The sequence below is a fragment of the Dendronephthya gigantea genome, unplaced genomic scaffold (genome assembly GCF_004324835.1).
Source record: "Dendronephthya gigantea isolate DGI-Jeju-01 unplaced genomic scaffold, DenGig_1.0 000001F, whole genome shotgun sequence".
NCBI lineage: Eukaryota > Metazoa > Cnidaria > Anthozoa > Malacalcyonacea > Nephtheidae > Dendronephthya > Dendronephthya gigantea.
In genome coordinates, this window is record NW_021163011.1 from 4,638,050 (window position 1) to 4,652,399 (window position 14,350).

Sequence of the window (14,350 nt, forward strand, 5' to 3'; positions counted from 1 at the left end):
TACTTTTCCCTCTGCGATGCGCGGAAACTGAGATGCCTGTGCGTGAATGGAAATAAAATGTAACAATTATACAGTTTAATCACTGATCTGTATATTCTATTTGGAGTCTAAACAAATTGTCATTGATCAAAGTATGCGGGATAGACCTTGAACTTATTTTCAATCCAAAATCCAAATGTTCTCCGATCAGTACTTCGTTTATTATGTAAATTATTGCATCTTGACGTCAATGTGACGTTTTTTGTGTATAATATTATTCAGATGTTTATTGGTATTAAACCTAAATTATATCACGCGACATTTACGACGGTTCTCATTGGTTGTAGACCTCAATTATCAAACTTATTTGATTTAATAAAAAAAAACACATTTGACCGAATAAAGCAGAGCAGCCATTTGCCGCTGACGATTCTGCTGTTGTACGTCGAAATGAAATCGAAAATAAATGTTTTGATTCAGAATTTCAAAGTGATGCATCTGAAAAATGTTCAATTCAAGAGTTATACATTTTTTAAAATGCAAGGTATTTTCAGGTCACTCACTTTATCGACATTAAATTAATTAAGTAACACCAACATCAGTCATCACAATATGCGGATTGACTGAAACTCTCACGAAGTCAGCGTATTGAAATCAATAACATAGTCATTGGTATATTTTCGTAATAATCATTGCATTATAGCCACTGTTACATACTTTCCTTGAGCCTTGAGGTACCGCCGATTTGTATCAAACTTTTGACTGACAAACAACTCATGCAAAGTTTTTAGGATTAAAGGGCACATTTATTATAGCATAAGGTTAAGCTAAAAAATTAAGATCAAATGTATTCTTCTGATGAATGCTTTATAGCCTGTCGACTAGTAATATCTACGGGCAGCAAAGCAGCTAGAACCAATGTAGTACTGTTTTATTAACTAAAATGTAGTTTTTCTATGAGTCTGATCATGAGACCTTATATATACGAAGGAAAAAAATGGATACGAAGGAACACTGTATTTGTCACTATATGTCCCGTTTGTACCTATATGTACGAGTTGATATAATATGGTCTTTTTTTCTAGATTCCTTGTTTCCAATTGATATTGCAGCCGTAGCTAAAGATCATGATTTCCTGGATCAAGATTCTATTGAAGCATTGTTTAGGTACGAGTCATATCAAAATGATATGATACCCCGCGATTAAAATCAAAATGGCTTAGTGGGGCAAAAATTGGCAGGGAACACGGGCAACCACTATTTTGCAACCTAGCAACTGCTATAATACAGTACATATATATCTATCAAACTGCATTCCGGACAAATAAGGAATGATTTTCCAGTTTCCATCTAAACTATTTTATTTGTTTACATGTCTCATGAAACTCTTTAAATTTGAACGCGTTTTTTTTTCAGTACTTTTCATTGTCATAAAAAGTTTTCCGCATTCTTTGCCTTTCCCATACAGTATTGGAGCTCGCCGAATTAATGACGAACATCCACCATTTTTTTAAGCACCTTTTTAAGCCCGTGAGCTACGAACACATAACTAGATTCTTTACGATCTTTTGAAGTAAATACATGGTTGTTGACGTTGTAAAATTTTTCTCACATTGTTCTACTTGTTTACATCACCCCCAAATGCATATACTCGCAATAGTCTAAAAGGTTAATCGTGCAACCTTTCCGTGTCTGTTGCCTAGCAACTGCTACTCTACAAATATTTAGATCAGAGCTCATACCATTTGCGTCTATGCCTTTCTTTGGTAGCTGCTCTTATTTACTCTGTCACCAGCTTATTACTGACACAATCTCTTTTAAAATTGAATTATTACCTATGATTTTGCCAGCTCGTTTACGGCCTTACGCACCGGCACCGGCATTATACTTTTAGTTGACGCTGTTTCGTCATACAATGAGAGGTCTGGAAGTGCTACTTGAGTCGGAGCCTTTGATGTATGTGTGCTCGCACATTCTGGTCCATTCTTTATTCTATTGTTTTAATTCAGATTTCTGAGTTTTTGCATGATGCATATCGTTAGTGTATAACCTAGAGACGTTGCTAACCAGATGTGTAAAAGGGAGGACTAAGGAGTTCTAAGTTGGGATAAAGGTGTAGTTAAGGTTAAAGAGCAGCATCTTGTTCTTCAGACTGTCTTTGTTTTTCTATCTATCTAAAGACGGAGAAATCTCGGCTTCCTCGAATCCCTGGCTCAAAAATGGCCATCTACGTAAAGTTTGCTTAATTGAGAGCAGATTACAGCTATTTATTGCTTTCGTTTGCCTCTTCACTTAATCTTTCTGTCTATCTCATTTGTTCAATATTCCCTCTTTCTGATTGGTTGATTAGAGATTTATTCTACAAATCACCTTGATTTTTTTTATTCTGACCAATTCGCTCCATGGGGTATTTAGCCTTTGATCTTTGTTCGGTAAAAAAATAACGTAATCCTTAACCAGTAGGAGAATACCGTAAGCCTTTATGAATGTTTCGGAATTTACCGCGAAAATTTAAGCATGCGCACGCTGGACTACCTATGGCACTTGACCATATTGAGTGCCTATTCCATAACAGACATGATAGTGAGGTTTTTAATTGAGTATGAACACGACCACCACTGGCCCGTTCATTCAATGGACGTTGCTGTAATTATCCGTTTCAATGCAACTATGAACCTTGTTATCGTGTAGTTATTGTCTGATTTTGACTGCGAGGAAGGTAGTAAACGCCTCATATATTCGCTGTAAGATTTCATCACACATAAAAATGTCATTTCTTTCACAATAAACAGGCGTCTTCAAACCCTGAACAATTGTGCAAAACTGAAGCTACATCCAAGAAAGGTAATTTACACTTTGTTACAAATAGCACTTATAATCCCTTGTTTTTTACGACACTTGTTTTCTATTTTTTAAGAGTAAAGAATTTCTCATGAAATATCTTAACGAAGTCCTTGGCTTCGCCTGTTTATTAGTAAACAGTAATATTGTAACCATCATACTGCATTTCGACCCTGACTCGAGAAAACCTAAATTGTTGTTCATTTCAAACCTGATCGTGACAACTGATTGGGCGCAGTTAACCCTACTTGCTTTGCTCTCCTGTTTCGTTATAAAGTCTTGAGTTTTTATTTAGTTTCATTGAGCATTATATGATGCGCGAACCACCAACATTTGGCTACTCCTTTTCGTTTGAATGACGTGCACTTACACGTCTGTGACGCATGCCAGTTACGCATTCCGAACATAATATTTTGATGCTCGATCCATTTAATTGCTTCCGGTGCGAACCGCGTTTGCAGCGTATAGAAAGTTTACAAACCTAATCGGGAACTTCAACGTTTAAAACACTCTTTAATAATTCAAATGTTTCAGTTAATAAGATTAAGCGATCATCTTACCGACACGATAAATTGGGTACTTATACGATTGAGTCTGTTTACTTTTTAAAAAAACTAAGCAACCAGCAGCAGCGTCTAATATAAGATCATCAGGCACGGCAACAGCACATTTTGTTAAGATCCTTTCCATCTGGTGCATGTATTATTTCTTTTGCATTTCAGATCGACGAATACGATTCGGACGACGAAGAACTTATTGCGCTCAGCTCAAGATGGAAATTACAACGTAAAAATCGAAAGTGGTCAAGAAGGAGAAGATCCGATGATGCATTGAGGGTCGCTATTAGTGAGAATACGCCAAACTGTTCGCAAAAACCTTCACAACGTACGTACACGCATTGCAAGGAAAGTAACTCAATGAAAGCCGATAACGATAAAATAATCAATGTAAATAATATTAACAACAATGGTAGCAATACCGCCCTTGAACTATTTTACTCGAGACTTCACGAAAGAAGACCGAGTTTGTATGATAATCTTCCAATAAACAATTGCACGACAAGGAACTCACTTGGTAAATCTTCACTCATCAATGGTGATGAAAGTGATACTGAAGTTGGGTCACCTGTGGCGAAGAGAAGGCCTGGGAGCGAACGATATTCGTCATCTCATAGTGCTGTTGGAGGAGACGCTCTAGGTTCATCACCAGAGGACCAATCATCTGACGAGGAAGATGTATCTAAAGATTTAGAACTAGTCAAGTCGTTGAATGATCAAGCTCCGCGCACTGATAAACCACGGGCAAAGAAGGCGAGGTGGCATAGCTTTCAAAGAACGAAGAATCCACGAAGAGACTCCGCTTTACCGTAAGTTCAATGTATTCTATCCTATTCAATATCAACTATTATTATCACTAATTACCATTACAAGAAAATGTAATTGATACCGTAGCCACAGTCACAACTTGCACCCACCAATCAAAATTATGAGGCTGTTTGCATGACTAAACAGAGCCTGACTTTGAGGTATTGAAATAAGTAAACAACTTAATCCTGGTAGTTATATTGTTATATTCACAATAGCATGTGCCTGTTCCATTTGTTTTTTCCTGATGCGGAGCACAGCAGATCACGACTCTTACAAATTAGTTTGGGGTTATTAATTACCATCATTCTATTTTGAATCAAAATCTATTAATTAAACTGTTTGAGAAATTCACGAGAAAAACCTTCACTTCCTGATTCGTTTTATAGTTCTCTGAAAATATCTAATTTATCTGGCGGTCAATTGGCAGTTCTGAGAAAACTCTCTCTTCTCAAACTAACGGCTCTAATAGAAAGATATTCGACAGCACATAGAGGAATAGGATGGTAAGAAATGTTAGTCGCTCATGCATGTTTTATTCCTACTTATCATAAACCAATTTCTTCTATATTTGTAGCAGGTTTGGCTAAGATTTAGCATATGACGTAATATATTTTTGCTTAGGTCTGTTCCGAGAATTTTTAAGAAAATCATCTCACCAGATTATAAAGGTATTTTAAAAGTGTTGCATACAGTATGAACACTATAAGGACGACAGAAAGTCCTTATTGCTGTGAAAGACGATTGAAAAAAAACACATTGTTTACTTAATGTTTGTCTGCCGTAGGGAAGAACGTCTTCGGAGTACCATTTTTAGTCAATGTTCAACGAACTGGTCATTCATTACCCAAAACTATTCTAAGCGCAATCAATCACTTACGTCAATCTGGTAGGTCTGAATGAAATATCACTCAAATCTATACGTGTTGATAGAGCCATTCACCTCAGCCACAGGCATGCTGGGTCTCGATAATTACGGCAATATACAGTCGTTCTCTGTCATTTTCATAACAGCAGTGTTATCGACTTTTACCCGTGATAGTTCATCGAAACAATGCATATAATGTTGTTTTAGTTTTCTCATGCAATTGAGCTTAGTTTACACTGTCTAGGCAATTCTCATTGTACGTGCTCGTTGATGTATGAATAGACTTATCTGATTCGAAAAACGTTTTCTGTCCAAAATCTTCCAACCTTACACTATAATCATAGGATGATAGTTTTCGCCTATCAGGTCCTTGGTCCCTTTACTGATAAAGTTGACTTTGCATCATTTGAAACAATGTAGTAGGGCCTGTATACGCCGTTAATAAGAGAAAGTTGTCTTACGACTCTTGTCTTTATCAGCACTCCAGTCCGTTGGGTTATTTCGAAGATCAGGAGGAAAGCAACGAATTCATCAACTGAAATCCTTAATGGAGGAAAATCCTGGTAAGTTTAAGAGAATACATGAAATGTAGAGTAAATATGAAGAAGTGGCAAATGAAAAGCTTGGGGGGATGCATAGAAGAATGCATATATTTCTAATGATCCTATTTGGTCTGTATACTGCAGAGTTAGACGACTTTCAAGATTGGGCTATTTTTGATATTGCTGACGTGTTGAAGATTTACTTCCGAGAATTACCTGAACCATTGTTAACTGTGAAATTAGCGGACACGTTCCTATCCATTCATCAACGTGAGTTTAGCTTTTCATTTTATAAACATTAAAAAATTTTTTTCAAAAATCACCTTTTTCGAAAGGAATGTGAGGTTTTTCATTTGTTGCATTTATCATTTACAGATGTTCCGAAAGAGCTGAGACTTGGAGCAATGCAGGCTGTTGTGCTTCTAATGCCAGACGAAAACAGAGAGGCTCTACAAACCTTGCTATTGTTCCTGCACGACGTTGCTCAACAATCTAGCGTGAACCAGGTAAACATTATAAAACAGAGCCCGTACACGGCTTAAGACAGTCTCCTATATGTCATGCAGTCATGTCACTATATTAAACTACATGAAAGTTACAATTTTTCATACATTTTAGATGACTGCCAACAATTTGGCCGTGTGCTTTGTTCCTGCTTTCTTTCATTTGTGTGGAGCATCCGATGACGTCATTGGTCATCCTAAAAGAGTAAAACGACCTGCAATGAATAAAGCAGCTAAAGAATTATCTAGTGGTCTCGTAAGTTCCAAATGCTTACATGACATTAAACTCGCTGACCACTACGTCTACGTTATCAATGTTGATTGTATTTAATGTATTGTATACATCTTGCTGTAATCTGTCTCTCCCCCCCCCCCCCGTAGTTAGTTTAGTGAGTAAAATCTATAGTTTAGCTGAAGTTACTTTCCAAATATCAGTGTCACAGTGATTCTATCTTTAACAGGACGCTCAAGAATGTATCACACAAATGATTAACGACGTCAGAAAATTGTTTGCTGTAAGTATTGTTTCATATTTGTTTTCAGAAATTATGATTAATACCTATCTGGTACTAAAGAGTACATTTTATATCTATTGGGATTGCTCTGTTCTGGTATTAAAGAGTACATTTTATATCTATTGGGATTGCTCTGTTCTGGTATTAAAGAGTACATTTTATATCTATTGGGATTGTTCTGAATTCTGAAATATTTCATTTGAATATTGCGTGTCACTATGGCCGTTTGTCGTGCTTTAACGGGGATTATATTCCCACCCCGCTTATATCCCTAAAGATATGCATTGCATGACCAGCTCAACAAAAACAGTTGAGCAATCCTTGAAAAGCCCCTAAAAACTGAATAATCTATACATACACTGGCACTCCCCCCCTCTCCCGTTCCAAATGAAAAAGACCAGGTTGGTAATTCCACAATTGACCTGGAAAATCCTATTGTACTAAATACTATTGTACTGTATCCTATTGTACTAAATCCTATTTTCTAAATACGTAGGAAATTTCTGCTAGACGATAGCTAAGTGCAATCTTTACCCTCGACGTGATAATTGATAAATATGGACATTATCTGTTTCCAGATTCCGCAAGATACGATGATGAAATCAAAGTTTTCGTATATTGAACAAGGAGAACCCGTTACTCTCGAAGAGCTGGGAAAATTAGATGGATGTACAAATGAAGATTATCACAGTTACCTTGAAACTTGTATAGCTTCGATATTAAAGGTATAAATAACTACAAAGAATATTGCTTTGTCACGTGTGTATAAAAACAATTCAACTTCCTAATATTTTCAAATGAACAAGGTGAACAACAGCCTGACTGGAATACTGTCCTGCAAATGCTCAGTTTTATTTTCCTGCCTTTACTCTTTGTGTATACTGGCTGTATTGCATGTATCGTGTGCGCAAACTATTGCAAAAAATGCATTCGCTGAAGACCTCAACTCTCGCTTATTTATCACTGAAAAGTATTGCAGAAAGAAGTCACTTCTATATATATGTTAAATTATCGCATGATTTTTTGTCAGGAATCACGGCTAAAGTTTAAGAGTTGGTTATCATATACGTGGCCTGAGGCAATTCCATCAATTGAAATATCGTATAAGAAAGTACGAGATGGTTATCCCCTGAGACTGTGGAAAGCGACCACAGAAATTGACGCTGAACCTGATGCTGTTATGCGAAGAATAACTCATGAAAGGTATTAACGACACATTACATGGTTTTTTTGAACATTTGAACAACGATGTAGGTATAGAAGAATGAATAACAATGTACGCTGTTAAGTATATGCTTCCCAACCAAAGCAGAATTTAGTTGCTTCATTTACATGATCTGTGACTTACAATTAAAATAACTTGCAAACAACGTATCACTATGTCTTCGTATAGAAAACAATGGGATAATGAACTCTTATCGGAAAATGTTATTCAAGAGCTGACAGAAAACACACAAGTCTATAAATATGTCACCCGAACCACCTTACTACATCCACCACAAGATCATGTCATTCTAAGGTAAGACTTCGCTTCGATACTGTAATTTAAGGACAATACATGCATGCACTGGTCGAAATATAAAGTTTGTTTGTTTAATAGTCAGTCACCGTGACTTATGCTTATAGTTTGAGATCGAATTTTTTACCGGATATAAATTTAACCTGTGGCTGTGCACTTCGCTGCTCCGGATACCATGAACATGGCATGCAAATAGTACTCCAAGACGCAATATTCCAAACATCGATGCTAATAACGTCCAAAAGTGAAACATCCATTCACGCGGTCTTCAAAGATCTCAAATTTAATTCGTAAATTTGACCGTTTTTGAAAACACGCTGCGGGGACGGGTATAAAATAATTTCAAATGAAGAGCCCAGACGGGTTTGGCAGTGATCTTGTTTTCCCTTTTCACGATTTCGACTCTGCGAGTTTTCGATGATTATCGCATGAAATGTGATGATTGATTTACGAGAGCACAATGCGTAGCAAAGGAACAGTGAAACACCAGCACATTCGTACCTGCATTACAATAAAAAATTGTTTATCATAGATAACAATAATACAATACGTTTTAGTAATATTACAGAAATATACATGCAGTCATGTACATGAATCAAATTTTAACATTGAACAGAAAACTTGTAACCCACACACACACCGGTTCATGTACGAATTTGATTAAATTGATCAAAAATAGCGGGATAAAATTATACTTATTTTTAAAATTTCAACAACAATTATTTTGTTTGGACATATTGAGAAAATGTGAAAAGTCTATACCCTAATGGCCTCAGTCATGCAAGTTTAGAAAAAAGTATGTGTGTGACAAGCCTCACATCCATCCTCTGCATGAGCAGAGCATATAAAATGTTTCAACTTAACCCGCATCACCAGCACGATTTCCACATATACTGACAGACTGGGAGTTTTCATTCTGTTCAAAAAATCTTCTTCATGCACTGATTACTGACAATAAAGTTTCGATTGCATGGTCGTTGATCGAAACTACGTAATATATGGAAAGTGGAAAATAAGCAACGGACTTTTATTCAATTAAAATCTAAGCTGGGCTAAGCTCATACGACTTCGTGGGAAAGAACTTTGAGTTCACCAACGGAGATCCTGTCAACACTTTTATGATACAGTACTAATCTCTCTGACGTGCGTGCGGTCGTTCATTAATATTTTCAACTACTACACAAAAATTTGGAATGTTCGCTGGCATGCATTGGAAGTGATTTATGATCATGGCTTTCATTACTTTATAATATACTGCAATGCATTAATAAGAGTACAGGGATCTTGTCATGTCACATGCATGCCGATTTCTCTAAACTTGGCTAATGGTATGGCTGCAACACGTGCACCGCAGTCCAGCCATCTCCGCATGTCCAAACAAGATTATCGTTATTTTCAAGCAATGCCAAGGTTTGTTATATGACCGAAGGTCAAGGCCTAAAGGTTAAGCCTTGTTATCTGAAAAAAAGTAAGCTAGCAATGATTTTACTGTTATGCAAAGTGCAAACCAGTGCAAACTATATAGAAGGAAATTGTCTTTTCTGCCAGAATATTTAGCGCGCCTGGCAAGAAATGGATCTTTGCCTTCCTAGAATGCTATGACGGATATAATTTTTTAAACCGTAAATTTCGTTAAAAATTAAAAATCTGAGAATCGCTTGAAAGAGACTGGGATGAAATGTGTAAACCAGGTGTACAATATGGTGTTCTTCGCCGGTCGACCTTGTCTGTTGAGGTCTAGACTGGCTTTGTTTTGCAGTTAAGTCTGCTCGATATCTCAATCTTATTAGTAATGAGGTAAACAAACATGTATTATCTTTGCAGCTGGTTGTAATGCATTCCTCAGGGCATATTATATATTTCCTGTCTTTTTAACGTTCTCTATCTTTCGTCAAGTTATAACTCATGCATAATCACCTGACTCCTGGTTATTTTTCAGCAATTTAGTGTTTAATAAGATCAAACGTCTTTTTTCATGTCGAGAAAGTTATTTTTCTGGCAATTCTTAGATCGTATGACAAAATAGTTAAACTGTTGAAAACTGTAATTTTATTTTATTTTTTACAAGCAATTTTCTATGGTGTATGTATTGTTCTACCTAAACATTTAACTTTGAAAATTATCAATAAATCAATAAATGATATTCAGCAATATTACCTGGTAGAAGTCAAAATATACAAAACAACGGTAGCAATATAGTCTCGTTCATCACGACAATTCTTAAGATAACGAGCTCATATTCCATTTTTGAGAATTTTTAACAATCTCTGTATTATGTTGTGAAAGGAAGGTTAAAATATCCCTACAGAGCTACAATCTAGCATTTTACAAACCTTAACAGCTCGTAAAACCGAAATTTATTATTTTGCTTATCGCGATTGCCTAATTTACGTTTGTCCCTTTTTTTAGAACATGGCGATCAAATATTGACAGTGGAAAATGTGTTGTAGTGACTACCTCAATTGCTCATACTGAAATAAACACGGCCGAAAGTGTCCGTGCTACTGTACTCGCGTCAAGATACCTGATTGAACCCATAGAACATGGAAGATCTCGCCTAACTCACGTCTTCAGGGTTGACCTCAGGTAAGACTCTCAGTAAACATTTCTGATGTTGGGTCAAATTGCATTTGATTGCGTCATTTTCTAATAAGTAGGATTACACAAGCGTAACTGAGGTGTTCGATTTATCGAAAAAGCTAGAGATGATCTCATTTCTTGTTTATTCGCTTGCGATAAGTGTTTAGTCCAGTTCTTATATGTCGTCGATAGTCGATGTTGTATTTTCGGCGACCAATGAAAAAGACAGCTTAAGACAAAATAACAATGCACTTCATTGTCAGTGATTGCCGACAATGGCCCGTCGCCGATGATTGCGACATATTGGAACTACGCTGGGTACAGCTGCATGTTCATTTGCATAGAATGCGTAACAGATGGCATGTGCGTAGCAGATGGAAGAAACTGACTGACTTGGTATATATATGAACTAAATTTTGTTCGTTTAATTGAATAGGTCAATAGGATAGAATCGTTTAAAATCGTTTGAATTGAATTGGATAGACGGTTAAGCTCAATCCCACCAAAGTGGGTACACGGAATAATTTGCTTCGTTAAAATCTTCCCGTCTGAATGAGATCCATATTGAATCCATATACTGTTTTCAAAGAGCATTGTTGTGTCACGTTTAAAATGTTCCAGACGTCTACTTATCTGAGAATGATTAATTTATCTTTACTGTAAGATTGCTGAGTGATATTCAGTTACGGCTATTAGAGTTGATCATGCCCTTGACTCAAAGGTTCCAAATGTGAACATATTTCGGTATTTAGAAAACTGAATTTAAAATGACCGTCTTCTAATGGGCTCCATTTAACGTCTAATGTAATTACGCGTACTAACGCCCCTTTAAAAGGCATATCTCCACAAAATTTCACAAGTTTGTTTTAACTGTTTATGCAATAATGTAATTATTGTATGCCTTGGCGTCATGACTCCTCGACTTCTAGTCCGGCTTGATTTTTAGTTTGTCTAAAATGACTCCACCCATCATTTTAGGCTGTTTTAACGACCTATATTTTTGTTCTATACTACTCTTTCCAAAAGCCATTATATAGAACAGATTAATTAAGTTAAGTTAACTTGGTGATCATGGTAAATGTTATTTGCAAATTGCTTAGTTATAAACGCGCTGTTGTTGAGTTGTAAAATAAGGACTGGACGTGTCGAACACGACGTGTGTTACATGAAAGCTATTGCATGCATGCATGTCTTAATGTGCCATAATTGGAGTGAATCAAAGGCAGAAAATACGATAGTGTTGTTTATATGTTAATATTTATCATTCTGACTCCTAACCAATGCTCTATATAAAATACCGGCGGTAGTTTGTAAAGAAACACAGGCAAATGAAACACTGTTAGAACTTAATCGGATGAAGATGGTAAAGGTTTATAAGAGCAACACGTTTACTGCAGATTTACCTTCCACCTTCTTTCAAAAACAAATTTATGTGAATCTGCATGGTTTTGGCTATTTTGGAATTACATATCTAAAGAAGTATGCATAAATGATATACTTTGTATGTGACTGTTTCATGCTTGGATATAGACCTATAATTATATCAATTGGTAACTGCATTCAACCTAACGGGTTGGAGGACATAACGGATGTACATATAGGGAGAAAAAGCTCCGTTAATTAAACAAATGGATTTATTCTTTATTTGACTATCGGTATTACGTAAATTTACAATCGGGTTTCAACTTTCATTCTATTAATCTACTCTGTTATCAAGTCAATCCATAATGTCAAAATATTCAGCATATAGGTCGTGACATTTCAATGTAGCAGGGATTGATCACTACACTTCGTAGCCGCGTTGTCTCGAACATAAGTATATTGATCTTGATTTAACCCTCGACTGATGTTTTTCTTTATTTTTTTAATCAAGCGGCAACATATCATTTTACTCTTTGTTTTTGTCAATTTTGATTGACGAAGTATGCGTTGTGCGAATAATAGCTTTTTAAGAAAACTAGAAGTAGAAATGAGACCACCTTTCCCCTCCATAGAGAAGGGCAGGAGAGACAAATGTCCTTTTGGTAAATGGATTTTATTAGGGTTTCTGTCCACAATTTTATCCACCTCTATTGCATAACTACAATATAGACAAGTAACTGATGTTATGGTCTCCAGAAATCTGAACTCATTTTATCCATGCTAAACACATCCATTTCGTTGTAGGGGTCGTACTCCAGACTGGTATCATGCTGCCATGCCCCCAATTCTTGCGAACTCCATTCAAAGAATAAAGAACTCGTTTTTAGGGGATGGTGATGGTCAGGAAACAAACGTTTAGGAGTGAAAAAAAAAAGAGTATGAACCATTGTTGGGGGAACATGTCCTACGGAGGTATTCGGTGTTCCGTTTAGGCCAAAAGTTAAAAAGAGAGGAATTTGTGTTGAACTCATATCGAGAATTTGTATTGTAATCCAATGTTATTTAGGCAGCCTCTTCGAAGTGGGAAACAAAAGACTATAAAAAGACCCTATTAAATACCCCTGCCAAACATTAGTGCTTAAATTATATTTGTATCATGCATGGGTGCGCGAATGAATACAAATCTCAGTGACATTGTTTAAAAGGGAACGTTTTATAAATTTCACATAAGTATAGAGCCTAGTTTTCAATTGAAGCCGACGTTTGATGACTGATGAGTATAACATCTTTGTGTCTGAAATTAATTGATTTCCGACATTGAACGAGCATCAAGTCGGCGACTGAGCGGGGTTACGATGATCAAGCCAAGGACTTACTAACTTTACAATCAAGTGAAGTAAATTAGTGATTAAATATCTTAGAAATTTAAAGACGTGACAAATCAACATTACCATTCGCACATTATATGCGTTTTCTCTTGGTCGTCTTTAAATTGCTAATTTCTTCATTTCATATTGAAGTAACTGACTTTAAATACGAAAATGGCAAGGAATAAAATCATACATTTTAGGAAATAAATAATTGGAGTGTACAATTTTAGTGTTGTTTTAACACATAAACATACGCATAGGACTATAAATTGTATGCCATGATTCAACTGTATATATTTGTATTTAAATTTAAAACGAACTCCAACTGATTCTCAGCAAGAGTTTTATAAAGTTGTCTATAATTTCATATTCCACGCTGATTTTGCGGCATTAGTTATTCACTGATATTCCCAATGGCTAACAAATTATCATTTCACACCCAAATAACTTGTGCAAAACCTGTAGACTAACTATCCTAGGTATTAAAGTAGATATACATCGATTTCTATTCTCCTTGCTTCCATCTCGACTTTAGATTTTTAAAGCTTTGGTCACAGCCCAGGTTGAGTGGCAAAATATTTGGTTACACGGCGATAGTCGATTAAAAATTAGGGCAATTCTCGTCCGTAAAAGCTGGGGGTTTTTGCTAATTGTTGTAATTTCCCGATAATATTTTACTTTTGGCTTTGTTTAATCGATCTAGATTCCGTTCACCTAAACGATGATAGTGGATTTTTTAACCCTTAAAAGCAGTTTTAATTAAACTGAAGTGAAAAACAATGCTTAATGTAGGATTACACTTAATAGTTTGTTTTTTGTATTCATATTCTGATTCAAATTTAAAAAAAAGCCACCTGGTCGTAACCCCATCATAATGTTTTCACGAGTGCTATTTTTTTTAAATCGC

The 14,350-nt window shown here is 36.0% G+C and overlaps 1 protein-coding gene across 9 annotated transcripts in view; it reads left to right on the top strand.

Moving 5' to 3' along the window:
* Positions 1 to 14,012, top strand: part of LOC114524552 (rho GTPase-activating protein 7-like) — a 41,154-nt gene extending 27,142 nt beyond the window's left edge. For 4 of the 9 annotated variants that reach the window (XM_028545684.1, XM_028545669.1, XM_028545693.1 and 1 more), the window contains exons 7-22: positions 1,065 to 1,146; positions 2,772 to 2,823; positions 3,543 to 4,186; positions 4,574 to 4,690; positions 4,809 to 4,855; positions 4,972 to 5,073; positions 5,532 to 5,615; positions 5,739 to 5,864; positions 5,970 to 6,100; positions 6,213 to 6,353; positions 6,559 to 6,612; positions 7,191 to 7,337; positions 7,643 to 7,815; positions 8,006 to 8,131; positions 10,541 to 10,717; positions 12,878 to 14,012. In XM_028545684.1, coding sequence (XP_028401485.1) covers positions 1,065 to 1,146; positions 2,772 to 2,823; positions 3,543 to 4,186; positions 4,574 to 4,690; positions 4,809 to 4,855; positions 4,972 to 5,073; positions 5,532 to 5,615; positions 5,739 to 5,864; positions 5,970 to 6,100; positions 6,213 to 6,353; positions 6,559 to 6,612; positions 7,191 to 7,337; positions 7,643 to 7,815; positions 8,006 to 8,131; positions 10,541 to 10,717; positions 12,878 to 12,992 — 2,318 coding nt within the window. In that variant the 3' untranslated portion in view covers positions 12,993 to 14,012. Of the gene's footprint in view, positions 1 to 388; positions 524 to 1,064; positions 1,147 to 2,771; positions 2,824 to 3,542; positions 4,187 to 4,573; positions 4,691 to 4,808; positions 4,856 to 4,971; positions 5,074 to 5,531; positions 5,616 to 5,738; positions 5,865 to 5,969; positions 6,101 to 6,212; positions 6,354 to 6,558; positions 6,613 to 7,190; positions 7,338 to 7,642; positions 7,816 to 8,005; positions 8,132 to 10,540; positions 10,718 to 12,877 lie in introns of those variants that run through there. The other 5 variants (XM_028545701.1, XM_028545709.1, XM_028545727.1 and 2 more) reach the window with 3 other exon arrangements.
* Positions 14,013 to 14,350: the final 338 nt, after the last annotated feature.